The sequence below is a fragment of the Trachurus japonicus genome, chromosome 5, assembly GCF_045865225.1.
Source record: "Trachurus japonicus isolate A0001 chromosome 5, Traja_1.0".
In the NCBI taxonomy this organism is placed as follows: Eukaryota; Metazoa; Chordata; class Actinopteri; order Carangiformes; family Carangidae; genus Trachurus; species Trachurus japonicus.
The window spans coordinates 20,960,745-20,975,915 of NC_140911.1; the positions used below are offsets into that span (position 1 = coordinate 20,960,745).

Consider the following 15,171-nt stretch of genomic DNA (forward strand, 5'->3'; position numbering starts at 1 on the left):
AGCTCTTTAAGGGGAAGGGGGAGGGGAGTGCTAAAAAGTGAAAACAAGGTTATATAAATTACACTTAGAAAAATACAAAGCAACCTCCAAGATTTCTACAGACTTTACTTTATGGCAGGCCGCCCCAACAACCACAGGCCAGAGCAGCACCTGTATCACAGCCTCCTGAATCTGTCCTACTGAGGCTGAAGTGTCACAACTAATGCTGTCTTTACACTGCATATAGTTCAAGTGGCCCAATTCCGATTTTTTCCTCTCAAGTGGCTCAGATCGGATCTTTAACATGAACGTGTAAACGGGACAAATACGCATGGAATCGGATATTGTCAGATCTGAGATCAGGATATCTGCCAATACGTCTGCAGTCTAAACAGACAGATCGGACCTTTCCTGGCAATGTGTGTGCTACGTCATCAATGATAATATTCATTCAAGTGCCCACACGTTTCCCTGAACCTCTGTAGCCTGTGATTGACACGTGGGGCTGACCGGGACTACCTTGGCCAGTTGTCACAGGAATGATAGTGTTTCATTTTCATGGTGTCCGCGCGTCTGTTTTTGTCCATTCTAGGCAGATCGATACGAGGGCAAGCAAGGGAGTGTGAAAAAAGAGAGCACGCGAGACAAACACCAGATTTTGTTTGAGAAAGGCCCAAACTTGTAAAAGTGAGACTCTCTAACAAGGACAAAACCTTTGATACCTATGCCATCTTAGATGATGGATCGGAGTGCACAATGTTGTTACCTGGTACAGCAGAATATCTGGGCTTGGAGGGAGAGCCTGAGCGACTTGAGCTTCGTACAGTGAGGCAACAGACCGAGAAACTTGAAGGAAGAACCTTAGATTATCCGCTGCCTCAAGCCCTGAGAAAAAAATACTTAATTGACAGGGCTTTCACATCCACCACCTTTTGTTCACATTTTGTTGATCTGCATTCATCATTGTTCAGTTACCAAAATAAAGGACTGAACTGATATCTGGATCCAGTGTTTTAATGTGCACACCACATGGTTGTTGTGTGAGCATCTATCTATCTATCTATCTATCTATCTATCTATCTATCTATCTATCTATCTATCTATCTATCTATCTATCTATCTATCTATCTATCTATCTATCTATCTATCTATCTATCTATCTATCTATCTATCTATCCAATTTGCCTCTACACCAATTGAATAAGGTATTGGGAAGAAATATAATTTGTAAAAAAGTATCCTTCATTAGAAAATACATTGCAATGATTTAGAAATGACAATCAGCTAATTGAAGCTTATTTACACCTATATTAGATGAATTACTTGAAACACTACTTCAGGGTTTATTACAAGTCTCTGTGGCCGGCCATTAGTTCACACCCAAAGGAGAGGATATGATGAAAGAAAGATGATTTCCAGGGAAGGCACTTTTTTTTGTTTTTGAACAGCAACAGTGTATTACTTTAAGAGGTGATAAATACTATAATGCTGCCAGTCAGCAAGGTCTATCGTATCAAAACTTAATCTAGGGGTGTATAGGAATAAAAAAACCACAACTAGAATTTGCCCTCCCAGGTGATACCGATATGTGAAATTTTGGGTCTTGGCCCAAGGACTATATGACATCGCAAACAGGAAACTGCTAGGAAGTTTTAGCTGTTGATTATTAGATTCCATGAATGTTTACCTTAAACACTGATTTACACAGCAGATGTCTTTTCAGATACCTTCTGAAGGTGTTGTCCCGTACACCATAAATTATCGGACTAATAGATCGTGGCAGAATCTGTACTACAATGTAGTAAGCAAAGCGGAGGTCTGTTGAACTCTTAGGAAACCGTTGCTGCACAGCCCTTAATAACTGGGGGGCTACATATGTTGACATACAAAGCAGCAGCTGAATCCCATGTAGGAGGATTGTGTTTCTGGCTTTTGTAGCATCTTTGCTAGCTGTTTTAGCAGTGAAGAGAATTCTGAAATAAGTGTAAAAAATGATGACCCAAACCAAAACAAGATAGATAATATAGGTGATGTCCCTTTTCTTGATAATGAGGGGATTTGGGAAGACAGTTTGTCTGAGGCAGAAGACCCGGGAATGGAAGAAGTCCAGTGGTACTGTGGCCAAAGTGATGAAGAGATCAGGAAGAACAGACAACATGCTGGTCACCCAGATTAAACCAATCAGCTTCAAGGTCCTCTTGACAGTGCAGATCTGAACGTGGCGAAGGGGGGCACAAATGGCAATGTAGCACTCCACGGCCATGCAGGCCAGGTTCAGGGGAGTGTTTTCAGTGGCAAGTAGAGTCAGAAGGATGAATATGCAACAGATGGAAACATTGAGTTTGTAGATGGTGTAGCTGATTATGAACAGGGTGATGGACAGCGTCACTTGTGTCATGTCATTGACTACCAGGTTAATAAAAAGGATATACCGCGGGTTGGTGTAGAAGATCTGGAGGAGGGGAAACAAAGAGAGGCAGTGGGTTAGAGGGTTACATAGAGTCATGTGTGGTGTAACCTTTAAAGGGATAGTTAAACATTTTGGCAAATTCGCCTTTTGCCATAATCCCTATAGTCAAAGGAGTAGGTTCATACCTTTAATTATCTTTGCATGTTGTTTTGAGATCCACAGGGCAGAGACATGAGCTGCTCAGCTAACACAATGGTGAATTGTACAGGTCTTCTCACCCTCAAAACTCATTACTGTAAATACACAACCCAACATCTGCAAAACGCTCTTGTGGAGAAGTTGTGACCTGCACATTCACCACGCTATGAAATAATCATGTAAAATTATGTAACATTACGACACATGAAGCAAATACTCAGAACTACTTTTGAAATCACTCCGCCGAGCAGCCATGTCTGGAAAGTAGTTCCGGCTACACATTTGCCTGGAAAACATCTCCCATCTCGTAATGTTACGAGTCCGTCTACTGACTGCTGTCGAACCAGTGGTGGTCAGAGGCTGCATACAGCTGTCTCTATCAAAACATCTGCAGCTCAAGACAACAGGAGAGCAGTTTCTGCTTGGCAACACCAAGGTTGTGGGTTCAAATCTTGCCTCAACAACCTTGTTGGTGCATTTTCCACCCGATCTGTCTCTTTACCTCTGTCTTTCTCTCTTGGTTTGTGTTAACATGTTTCTTGTTATACTGCTGCTCTCAGATTGAAATGCACTGAAACTTTGAACTTCAAGACAGCGGCAGGGACAAAGCACAGCTCTTGAATGATTTTCAGTCAGACATTAAGTCTGTCATTTCTTGTCCTGCGTGGCCCTAAAATGGATGTCACAGGCAGAATTCACCTCCCCTCCCCCACCTTCAATTGGCAACAGGTGGAGGTCACAGCTTACTACTTTAACATACTTTAAAGGGCCCATATTGTGCAAAATATATCCACTTTATACTGGTTTTGTAGTGGTTATATGTGTTCCCGTGGCCTTTCTCTGATACCTGGGGGTGAAAAAAGCCTGTTCACTCCCTTAATTGATTGCTTCAGTTTTTTGAGATTGTGTGTCCAAACGGGCCAGTTGGAAATGCCCCCACCCCCCGCAACTTTCTTATACTCCCCCTGGGCCAAAAAAGGTGAGCTCCACCTGCTGGGATATTTCTGGAACAGCGACAGTAAGTGCGAAGTTAGGCTGCAACAACCAGCATGAAATAAATGTTCATGCTGGTTGTTGCAGCCTAACTTCGCACTTACTTTCATGCCTTTCAGCCCCCCCCCCCACACACACACACCCACACACACATACTCTCTCTCTCTCTCACTCTCACATCCGTCATTTAAAATGAGAAGGTACCAGGCGCCAGTTGATCATTTTAAATCACCAACTGAAAAACAGCCATCTGTCATTTACTGTAAAAATGAAATCGCGGACTGTAATGACCATCGGTACCAGATAATATTGTCACGGTACTGCTTCTCATCAGCGGCACCATCACAGAATGGGAGCACAACTGAATGAGGATGTCTCCTTTCTTGGCGTAAAACCACAACAATATTCTCTGGTACCGCTTCTCATCAGTCCACTGTGCACAGTTTGTGCTCCTCCTCAGTTTCATTTGTTTTTTATTTGACAGAGTTTCACACAGAACTTTCTGATGGCTGTAGGAGTCTCTCCATGTTTCTCCCTCTGCAACAGTAAAAAGAGAACATTTAGATTTTTTCAGACAAGATGATAGTCTCTAAACTATTCTATTTTTTTTTAGTTGAGCGTCAATTTGATCATTTGGAAATCATTGCCCATCCCTAGTCCCAATGTCAACATTAGCACATGATACCTGTAGCGAAAACCAGACCCTGTCCCTGGGACGGGTGTGGAGTGGACGTGGTTTACACATCTTATAGAGGGTATGCGTTTACGTCACTTTGCCCTCGGCAACGCCCCGTTCGATCGGACTGAGTGGCAAAACAAGCGTCCCTCAACGTGCTGGCGGATAGCAGTGGACTCATAAACTGGATAAAATATCGTATATCAAAACAAATTGATGTCAAAAGAAATCGACAACCAGCTCCCCAAAAGCGTCTGCTCCACTGACACTTCCTGTAACACACAGTGTGACCGCGGTACCTGCAGAGTGACTGACAGGCTGCTGTTATTGTGCAGAGGGACGAGATTACAGCTGTTACTGTCGTCCTGACAGTGACTCCCGACACTAAAACACGAGCTGCTTTTATTCTGAAAAACTTTGACCAGTTAAACTGTAGGATGTGTTAGAGGACTAATTTATCTGTCCAAACATCAGAACTATGACACCTGAAACTGTAAACACAGCTGATCGATCGAAAAAAATGACCGCTCCAGTGAATTTACTTTCCGTCATTGAGAACAGGTTCTTGAATGTAACTCGGTCAAAGTGAGACGTATCCTCAAGATTTTTAGCAGCTCTGTTAGGTCATGCATGCTGTACATGCTGGCAAAGCTAGACATGTCAGACTTGTGTGGGCTCCGAGAAAATCGCTTCGTTACTTGCTCGTTTTTAAACTTTGGTGGCTCTGCCACTTGTCTTTTTGCCACTCAGTGGACGTTCCACAGCGACTTCCGAGTACCGTGACGTCATGTGCATACCCTCTATTTGCATTTCAAGGTGCAGACACAGAAATGGCTCGTTCTCAGGAGAGCTCTGGAGAGCCACTTTTAGATTGCTGAGATTTAGAGCCACAGATTGATTGGGGGGCAATAATATGCTACAAATACAATGTGGTTGGACAACTCAGACCCATGTGAAATGCTTGGAAAACAGCATAATATGGGACCTTTAAAGCAGAAGTAAGCGATCCGGTCGTTTTGGCTAATGCTGCGTTCCAGGCAGGCTTTTGAAACCGTAAATTACAGCTTCATGTCACAACTTACGATTTTGTAGCGTTCCAGGCAACCCAGTCGTGTTTTTCCGACCTAAAGTGCACTATAACGGCCACTCGTAACTTCCGCCCCGTGAACTCGTACCAGATCGAACTGGTATGACTTCACAGGTCGGAAAAACACGAGTTACGGGCTGCCTTGAACGCACCATAACAGTCCTCGTCCCTACGTCACCACATTCACGCGCATCCCTTGGCTGCACACACAGCCCTGCATGCCGTTCTCTCTCCTCATTGGATAAAAACTGTAGGATACGAGAAAAGTTTTCTCCTCGACTCAGAGCAGAGCAGAGTGACTGACAGACCCGTGTTTCGGTCCAAACACTCTATGTAAGTGATTGCTGTCGGAAGATATAACTATTTAAGACTTATATTAACACAAATATATAGCTTACTTCTGATTTAAGCTACACACTCCATGTAACTGAAACTGCATGCAACGTAAACTGTTCACAAGACTTTCAGCTAGCATTCAAACAGCTTTGATTTATCACAGTATGGAACTCATAATTCTAGGCTCTCTCTGGCCTAGTGGCAGAGGAAAGGAGATGAATGAATCCATGAGGTCATGGGTTCGATTTCTGCCTCAGTCATGCTTTGCATGTCACATAATTTCTTGACTTTCAACTATTCCCCTATCATCGTACAGTCTTTGATTCATGATAGTTTAAAGCTTATTGTATGTCAGGTGCTCTGTGGCTGAAAGGTAATTGCGTCAGGTTACTAATCATCAGGGGTGAAAGTAAGCCGGTACGGTCCGGTACTGCGTACCACTAAAAGATTCAGAGGCGGTACGCAGTACCAGGAAGATCAAGAGAGAGATTAAAAAAATAAAATAAAATAAAAAGTAAAAAAAAAATTATAAATCTAATTTCACATGAATTCCCTGTGGTTTGAAATGATTTCTGTGAAATTGTCTCGGTTATTATAACACATAGTGTTACGAGATCCCAACCCGATCAAAGACAGAGACATGATCTACTTTCTGTGCGCAGCAGCGCTCTGCCCTGGGACGTCAGCACCACCTGCAAGCACCTGCAGTGTGCAGCTGTGCACCGCGGAACGCGCGCCGCTCGCTCGCTCACTGCTGCTGCTGAAGACTGAACCTTTTTTTCCGGTACCGTGAAACTTTGCCCTCAGCGCGTCGTGGCGAGTCCTGTCGGGACCGATGCGGACGTTACACGCGGGCCAGAGCACGTGCTGGGTCTCGGTGCGGCTACAGTCGAGCTCGCGGTCTGTTTATGTGAACGCGGCTCCAGCTGCTCGGTGTGCGCCACAGCGGTGGTGCGCGTTTAGACCATAGTAGGCTACATTATGGGGTTTGAAGCAGAGAAAAAACAAACCTGTGTCAAAACAAAGCGGAGCTGAAAAATGAAACAATAAGTCCGTTTTGCACCAGTCTGTGGAAACAGCCTAAAGTGAATGAATGACAGCAACAGTTGTATCATTGAACTACAGCAGATAAAAGTAATGACTACATGACTTTCCGTTTGTGTTGGGGCATATTATTTACCATTGTAACTCTGTTTTTACTTCATTGTTAAACCACAGTAGGCTAGAGCTTAAATACAAGTTTGATGAGAAACAGTTATTTATTTATTTATTAAATAAAGTAGCCAATTTAGAAGCACATGTTTTTTTCTTCTAATTAAATCGTGGTATTGTATAAGTATCGAGAATCGTGGAAATTTACTAGTATTGATATCGATATATAAGAAAGCCCCAGCCTCAATGGCGAGACCGCAGGCTGTTTGCAGCTAGGATATGTTCTTTTTTATTTATTTTGGGGATCAATAGGCTACCTGACATTGTCCTGGGCCAGTGGTTAGAATGGTGGGGCCAGCGATCTTCAAAATTTCCTTTATTGTCTACCCCTGACCCAGCCTTCGAAACGTGTACCACGTTTAACGTTTGTTGCAAAATGTCCCAATTAAAATCAGTAATAATAATAATAATAATAATAATAATAATAATAATAATAATGCCGGGAAAAATAACTTTTGGTAATAGTACCGGCAAGAATTTAAAACTACTTTCACCCCTGCTAATCATGTTATGAGTTTGATTCCTGTCTCATGCATGTCATTGCTGTACTTGCTGTCTTTGCCCAGTTCTTCTGGCTTCAGTAATGGCTTTCAGCATTCACATGCATTTTCCTTATGGAAATGCTTTTTCTAGTTTTATTTCAACTTTTTCTCATGTTCAATTTTTCAATCAATCAATCAAACTCAGTATCACTGCCAACATTGTTGTGATTAAAAGAACATCAGACCTGGTGTTTGCAGAAGGTGTGAATGAGGCCTGCATTGATGTAGTTGATGGAAATCCCAAGAGCCACAACAATCACATTCTTGGTCACTGCCTTAGAGAAGGAGTCAGCTTCTCGGACAGCCACCGTTACATTAGAGAATGACTCATTCATTTCTTGAAAGGCCTGTTAAAGCAGAAGAGAAAGCACTATATACTGTAATAATCTTCGATCTTATCATGTTGCACAGCCTGCCTTACTGTCGATCCTCATTTCACTGCTAAAAGCACATTGTAGTGGCAGTGCCACTTACAGCAAAAACATAACATACAGTCACATAATTATATGTTATTAAAAAAGAAAAACATTAAATGCTAAGAGTTCATGTCAGAAATTGTTTTCTTATTGTGATTCATACTAGTGTGTGTGTTAAGGGTTGGCAGCCTGTTGATGTTAAGTCTTTTCTTTTTTCTTTTTTTTATTCCCACCACCACCACCCCAAATGTGGACCTTTCTTTCTTTCTTTCTTTCTTTCTTTCTTTCTTTCTTTCTTTCTTTCTTTCTTTCTTTCTTTCTTTCTTTCTTTCTCATTAATTTCCTTTTTTTTTAATTTGAAGAAAAAAAAGACACAATAATCAGGTGGCAGTAACATAGAACCCATCAACATCACAAACATAGGGGATGACAGAATACAAACAAACAAAAAACAACAACAACAACAACAAATAAGAACATACATTTAACAGCATAAAATAATCAAAACATATTTCAGTAAGTGCATACTACATATTTTTTATACACACACCATACATTCATATCGTAACTCAATAAATAAAAGATTAAATAATTCACTCTACAGCAACCAAAAAAAAACAACAACAACAAGCACAAAAACAAAAACATAAAAAACAGTACATTATATTGAATCTTTTTTTTTCCCCCATATGAGCTCGGCAGGTTGCCGACCTCTATACAGATATTTTCACTTAGCTATAATATCTGTTGTCTAATCTCCAAGGAATTGTTTGGTAAAGAAAACTGATACTGAAGCCATAAAGAAAGTGAATTTCAGGAAAGGTCAGGAAAAAAAGCACTTAAACGTACCACAGAGGCAGGACACAATTGCAAAAAAGGGCACACTTTTCCAATTAAGGGACCACATCGAGCAGAAAATAATTTGGATGAAAACCATTCTTGATTATTATAAAATAAAATAGGCAAAGGTGTGCTGCCTGACCTAGCAACAGTAGCATGTGGTACTGCCCGTGTCCATTAGATAATTATGAGTCAGTGTTCACTGATTGATTGTTCTACTTTGATGTTTTATACTGAGGTTGTATCACATGTAAATACTGCATGGTCATAAATAATCAAAATCCAATCTGTATGGTGAAAAGATTCTCCAGCATGACCACCTGAAGAGTTAGCATGTTCTCTGTTCTCTTCTTCCGGTCTTTCAGCTTTTGAGCAGTAATAAAGGAAAAACTTACATCTCTAAATATGAGGTTATATCCAGTCCAGCAGAGCTGTGTGGTGATGGTGAGAAGTCAGTATCTAACTGTGTATTGGCCTGTTTACAGATGGTCCATCTCTGCACAAAAAAGTATATTTTACTTCCTTTTTACACATTTAAACTGAGGTAAGCAACCATTAATTTTAAATGGATTGGCACTGGCCTTTAAAACAGTTTACATTTTACTTGTACAGTTTCTACCTATTTCATCTAACACTGATGGAAGTGAAAATAATAAAGAAAAATTTGATTGAAAGTAGACATCACATATAGACTTGTGTGTGTTCAATATTCAGCTGTTGTACTTACCTTAGTGAATGTACCAAGATTGAGACGCCAATCTAATTCCTCCAGTAAATGTCTGACTTTATGTAAGTTGAACTCACATCCCAGGTTTCAGGGGTGTGTGTTTGCTAACCTACATACAGCGTGTGTGATAGATGCATGTGAGCCTGTAGTTATAATATCAGATATTATGTGAAGGAAAGTCTATTTGGGTGTTGTCACCGCCTACTATTTTATGTGTGTCACTTTTGAATCAATAGACAGCCTAGACATCTTGAACATCTGTTGCTTTAAAAAAAACAAACATTTTCTCTTCTTTTCCTCTAGCATTTGTTTATATTTTTGATGTTCAAATGTGACTCGTAAAGGGATAGTTAAGCATTTTGGCAAATTGGCCCATTGCCATAATCCCAATAATCTCATGAGTAGTAAAAAGAGAAAAAGTCAAGGCACTAATCTTGTATCAAAAATTTAAAATGCCTTTATTGTATTAAGGGCAGTGACGGACTGGCACCAAAAAGAGGCCCTGGTATTTTTGACAGAGAGAGGCCACACATTACACAAACACTACACTAAATACTATAGCAGTGACCATAATGATGATGAGACAAGAAAATGCATTGGTTTCCAATAGCAGGATTCAAACCCAGACTGGACCATAAATCTTGATTATAAGGAGAGCAGCCCTACCAGGTGAGCTATACAGCAACCCCTCTAAAACTGTGTTGTCAGTGTTTTAGAGTTGGCTGGCCGTGAACATTTTTTTTAATGCAGCCACATCAGCATGGCCATCTTCGCGCTGCCATCGAGGTCGCGTCGCCATGGCCGCACCATTACGTGGCCGTTGTGGCATTTGCCCATATTGCCCTATGGCCAGTCCCTGATTAAGGGCCAAACATAGTTAAAAAAGGACGCTTCGACGCGTTTCGGCTGAGAGCCTTTGTCAGGAAGTGTAGTCTGACACCACGACAGGCACAATGGAGGAGGAGTAGGTTCGTTACCTTTAATTGTCGGTGCAAGCTAATTTTAGAACAGTGGAACTGAGCCGCAAGCTGCTCAGAGCTACATTACGGAGGCTTATGGGATTTCTTGGTTTCCTTCATCAAACTCATCAACAATCCAACAACTCCAAAACGCTCTCTTGACGTTATAAGAAACAGTTGTTTTCATGGCAAATTACCCTGTTTGCTGAAAAACGGTCAGGGGCAGAAGCATGAATTTACCCTTTAAACAACTCTGTCTTGTAACATTCCATTATTATGTCATAGCGTGGTGAATGTGCCGTTCTAAAAATTGCTTGCACCAACAATTAAAGGTAACAAACCTACTCCTAAGACTATAGGTTTTATGGCAATGGGCCAATTTACCAAAATGTTGAACTATCCCTTTAATATAAGTGAATAATACCGGGCGTTGATTGGCAGATAGGTTAAGCAGGCGCCACATGTATAGAGGCTACAGTCCTTGCTGCAGGCAGCCCCGGTTCGAATCGGGCAGCACTTTCCTGCATGTTATTCCCCCTATCTCTGCCTCTTCATTTCCTGTCTGTCTCAACTATGCTATCTAATGAAGGTGTGAAAAGCCTTAAATATAATTTAAAAAAGTAACCAATACAACTTTTTTTCCCTTAGTTAATTTAAGTTTATTTATCAACACCAAAGTGACTTATAATGAAGTTAAATGTAGGCAGCGATGATACACATTTATGAGTTTGGATTTATACAAATGTAATATGACATTGAACAGAGGAAACTGGACGTTTTGATGTTGTTTTGATTATTGGTATTCATTAAATTATTTGAACATTTACCTTGAACACACTGATTTACACAGCAAATAGCTTTTCAAATACCTTCTAAAAGTTTTGTCCCGTACGCCATAAATGATTGGACTTATAGATCGTGGCAGCATCTGTATAATAATATAAGTAGCAAAGAGGGAGTCAGTGTAATTCTTGGGGAACAAAAGCCGCAGAGCCTCTTTCAACTGGGGGTCCACATATGTCACCATACAAAGGAGCAGCTGAAACCCATGGAGGAGGATTGTGTTTCTGGCTTTTGTAGCATCTTTGCTAGCTGTCTTAGCAGTGAAGAGAATTCTGAAGTAAGTGTAAAAAATTACAACCCAAACTATAACCAGATAGACAATATAGGTGATGTCCCTCTTCTTGATAATGAGGGGGTTTGGGAAGACAATTTGTCTGAGGCAGAAGACACGGTAATGGAAGAAGTCCAGTGGTACTGTGGCCAAAGTGATGAAGAGATCAGGAAGAACAGACAACATGCTGGTCACCCAGATTGAACCAATCAGCTTCAAGGTCCTCTTGACAGTGCAGATCTGCATGTGGCGAAGGGGGGCACAGATGGCAATGTAGCACTCCACAGCCATGCAGGCCAGGTTCAGGGGAGTGTTTTCAGTGGTGAACAGGGCCAGGAGGGTAAAGGTGCAACAGAGAGAGACACTGAGTTTGTAGATGGTGTAGCTGAGGACGAACAGCATGACAGACAGTGTCAGCTGGATCATGTCGTTGACCACCAGGTGAATAAAAAGGATATACCGTGGATTTGTGTAGAAGATCTGGAAGGGTGGGGGGGGGGGTGGATGTGAGAAGACAAGTTTTAAAAACACCCTGAACTCATTAAAATTGTGATTTTGATACAAGGAAGTGTTGCAATGGTTTACGTCAGGCCAAATACATTTGGGACAGGTTAGTTCTAGGTTAATATAGAGCACAATTCCTTTATACTTTCAATATTAACAAAATACAACGTCTGGAGCAGCTGCCTCAACATTCACAACTGTGAAATCACTGTAAATACATTAATGTCCCCTTGACGATATTTGAAATATAAATGAAGTAAATAACATTCCTGAAGTCAAAACACTGAGTGAAGAGGAATCAGTCAGTATCACTCATTCATTCTCTGTTCTCGTCTCTCTTATTGCTGATGTAGATTCACTGGTGCTGCTGGGTGGGGGCTGTCGTCCTACTGATTAGCTGAGTTAACTCATTGTTACATGTCAAAGTGGTGTCAGACCTGGTGTTTGCAGAAGGTGTGGATTAGGCCTGCATTGATGTAGTTGATGGAGATGCTGAGAACCACAACAATCACATTCTTGGTCACAGCCTTAGTGAAGGAGTCACGATACTGTAAAACCACAGTCACATTGGCAGATGACGTGTTCATCTCTTGAAGGCTGAAAAAAAGAGAAATATCCCTCACTTATAAGTAAAAATTTACAATGATCATTGACATCTTTAAGATGATAATGATCAGATTTTTAGACGACCCTTCTTCTGCATTGGTTTGTGGAATTTGAAGTTTCACAGTAAAAAACTTGATTCAGGATCTGGTGTTGTTCAGACTTCTCTACATCTTATTAAACTTCTCAGTGTAGCAAATGTAAGTACAATTTTAGTATGATTTTATTTAAAGAAAAGTGACATTTATTCAGAATGTTCAATTTGTGTGAGAGGACAAATTCAATATGCATCATGATTAATGAATTCAAGAAAAATACCTGTTCTTAAATATTTAAAGCAGGCATCTCCAAACTATTCCACAAAGGGCCGGTGTGGCTGCAGGTTTTTGTTCCAACCAGCCGAGAGCACAAAGCTTGACCAGTCAACTGTCTGAGAATTATGAACAGTTGATTAAATGAGTCAGGTCGTGTGTGCTGCTGCTTGGTTGGGAAGAAAACCTACCTGGAATAGTTTGGAGATGCCAAAGGCTTCAACTTTATACTAAATTAAACTTCAATTGCCATTTGATACGTAGTTCTTTAAGAAATATACACTACACATGGTAACCAGCTCCTGTTCATTTCTCAGTCAACCCTGGTGAAATAAACTTCTTATCCAGCATTAACAGCAGTGGTAACATATCGTTGTGTCTTGAACAGTGACAGACAGACTGGGCCACAGACAGGACTGCTGCTTCATCATATTTTCTTATCCCAGATAAATTGACGGAACCAGACACTGGTGACATGGCAGAGTTGCTAATCCTACATTAAGAACTTCAGACACATTTACTGTAAAGCTGCAAAATTAAAGTGTGATAATGCATAGAACAAACAATGCAACATTTTAAAATAGTTCTCACTGTACACATTTCTAACCATGTTCCAAACCTTTATAAAGGTGTCACAATAAGGCTAAGTCAGAAATTACAACATGATAACCAACTTTGAAAAGATCATCAGTCACTTCAGTTTAACCTGAGTATTTTTTTTAAACTGTTGAACAAACTGGTCAAAACAAAAGTCAGCAAAAGAAAAGAACTAGGAAAAGGCCTGCATGAGTATAGTGGTACTGAAACTACAGCAAGATGCAACAAACCTTTTTGTTAGGTCCTGATGAAATATCAGTGGATCAGAGGTCAGCTCAGAGCTGCTGTGTAGTGACAGCAGGTGCAACTAACCTCAGAGCATTTACACCACTGTGCAAATACTGCGGCACAAGCGATATTCAGACTTTATACTTGGAGTGGTGGCAAATGTTTCAGGAGTATGGGTAGAAGGAAAGTGTGTGTGTGTGTGTGTGTGTGTGTGTGTGTGTGTGTGTGTGTGTGCGTGTGCGTGCGTGTGTGTGTGTGTGTGTGTGTGTTCCTTTTTCTTTTTGAGAACAGTTGGGTCATTTCTTATTTCATCAGTTTCAAAACAAGTTTTTGGGGGTTGGAAAAGAAATTATAGAAGGTCAGCAGGAAATATGATCAAAGTGAAATAACCACAACAAAACAAGAAGGTTATGACTTAAAACAGAATCTTTATCAACTCATCAATTCAACCTTTTCTTTGTGGAACATCATAAACAAATTCAGCCTCTGTGACTGATGTCTGTTGTTGTTGATATGGACCGCTTGTTGTGTCTGCAATAAAGATTAATAATGATCTTTGACCGAACATACATATATTTTCCATCTCAACAGAGGAACAGTTATTCAGATGTGACCTCACTGTGAACTCGGCATACATAACAGATACCTTTTCAGATACCTTCTAAAAGTTTTGTCCCTTACGCCATATATGATTGGACTTATAGATCGTGGCAGCATCTGTACAATAACATAACTAGCAAAGAGGGAGTCGGTGTAATTCTTGGGGAACCAAAGCCGCAGAGCCTTTTTCAACTGGGGGCCCACATATGTTGCCATACAAAGGAGCAGCTGAAACCCATGGAGGAGGATTGTGTTTCTAGCTTTTTTAGCATCTTTGCTAGCTGTTTTAGCAGTGAAGAGAATTCTGAAGTAAGTGTAAAAAATTACTACCCAAACTATAACCAGATAGACAATATAGGTGATGTCCCTCTTCTTGATAATGAGGGGGTTTGGGAAGACAATTCGTCTGAGGCAGAAGACCCGGGAATGGAAGAAGTCCAGTGGTTCTGTGGCCAAGGTGATGAAGAGATCAGGAAGAACAGACAACATGCTGGTCACCCAGATTGAACCAATCAGCTTCAAGGTCCTCTTGACAGTGCAGATCTGCATGTGGCGAAGGGGGGCACAGATGGCAATGTAGCACTCCACGGCCATGCAGGCCAGGTTCAGGGGAGTGTTTTCAGTGGTGAACAGGGCCAGGAGGATGAAGGTGCAACAGAGAGAAACACTGAGTTTGTAGACGGTGTAGCTGAGGACGAACAGCATGACGGTCAGAGTCAGCTGGATCATGTCGTTGACGACCAGGTGAATAAAAAGGATATACCGTGGATTTGTGTAGAAGATCTGGAAGGTGGGGGGGGGGGGATGGATGTGAGAAGAAAAGTTTTAAAAACACCCTG

At 41.1% G+C, this 15,171-nt stretch overlaps 3 protein-coding genes across 3 annotated transcripts; all 3 read right to left on the reverse strand.

Annotated features, from left to right (window-relative positions):
* Positions 1–1,645: 1,645 nt before the first annotated feature.
* LOC146987527 (odorant receptor 131-2-like) lies at positions 1,646–2,392 on the reverse strand. The gene has a single exon (XM_085777916.1). The coding sequence runs from the start codon at positions 2,375–2,377 to the stop codon at positions 1,646–1,648; it is 732 nt and encodes a 243-aa protein (XP_085634042.1). The 5' UTR covers positions 2,378–2,392.
* Positions 2,393–11,198: 8,806 nt separating this feature from the next.
* Positions 11,199–12,580, reverse strand: LOC146987528 (odorant receptor 131-2-like). The gene is made up of 2 exons (XM_085777917.1): positions 12,431–12,580; positions 11,199–11,969 (listed from the first exon to the last, which is right to left on the reverse strand). The coding sequence occupies exons 1-2, from the start codon at positions 12,578–12,580 to the stop codon at positions 11,199–11,201; spliced, it is 921 nt and encodes a 306-aa protein (XP_085634043.1).
* A 1,767-nt stretch (positions 12,581–14,347) lies between these two features.
* Positions 14,348–15,121, reverse strand: LOC146987529 (odorant receptor 131-2-like). Its single transcript, XM_085777918.1, has one exon. The coding sequence runs from the start codon at positions 15,059–15,061 to the stop codon at positions 14,348–14,350; it is 714 nt and encodes a 237-aa protein (XP_085634044.1). The 5' UTR covers positions 15,062–15,121.
* Positions 15,122–15,171: the final 50 nt, after the last annotated feature.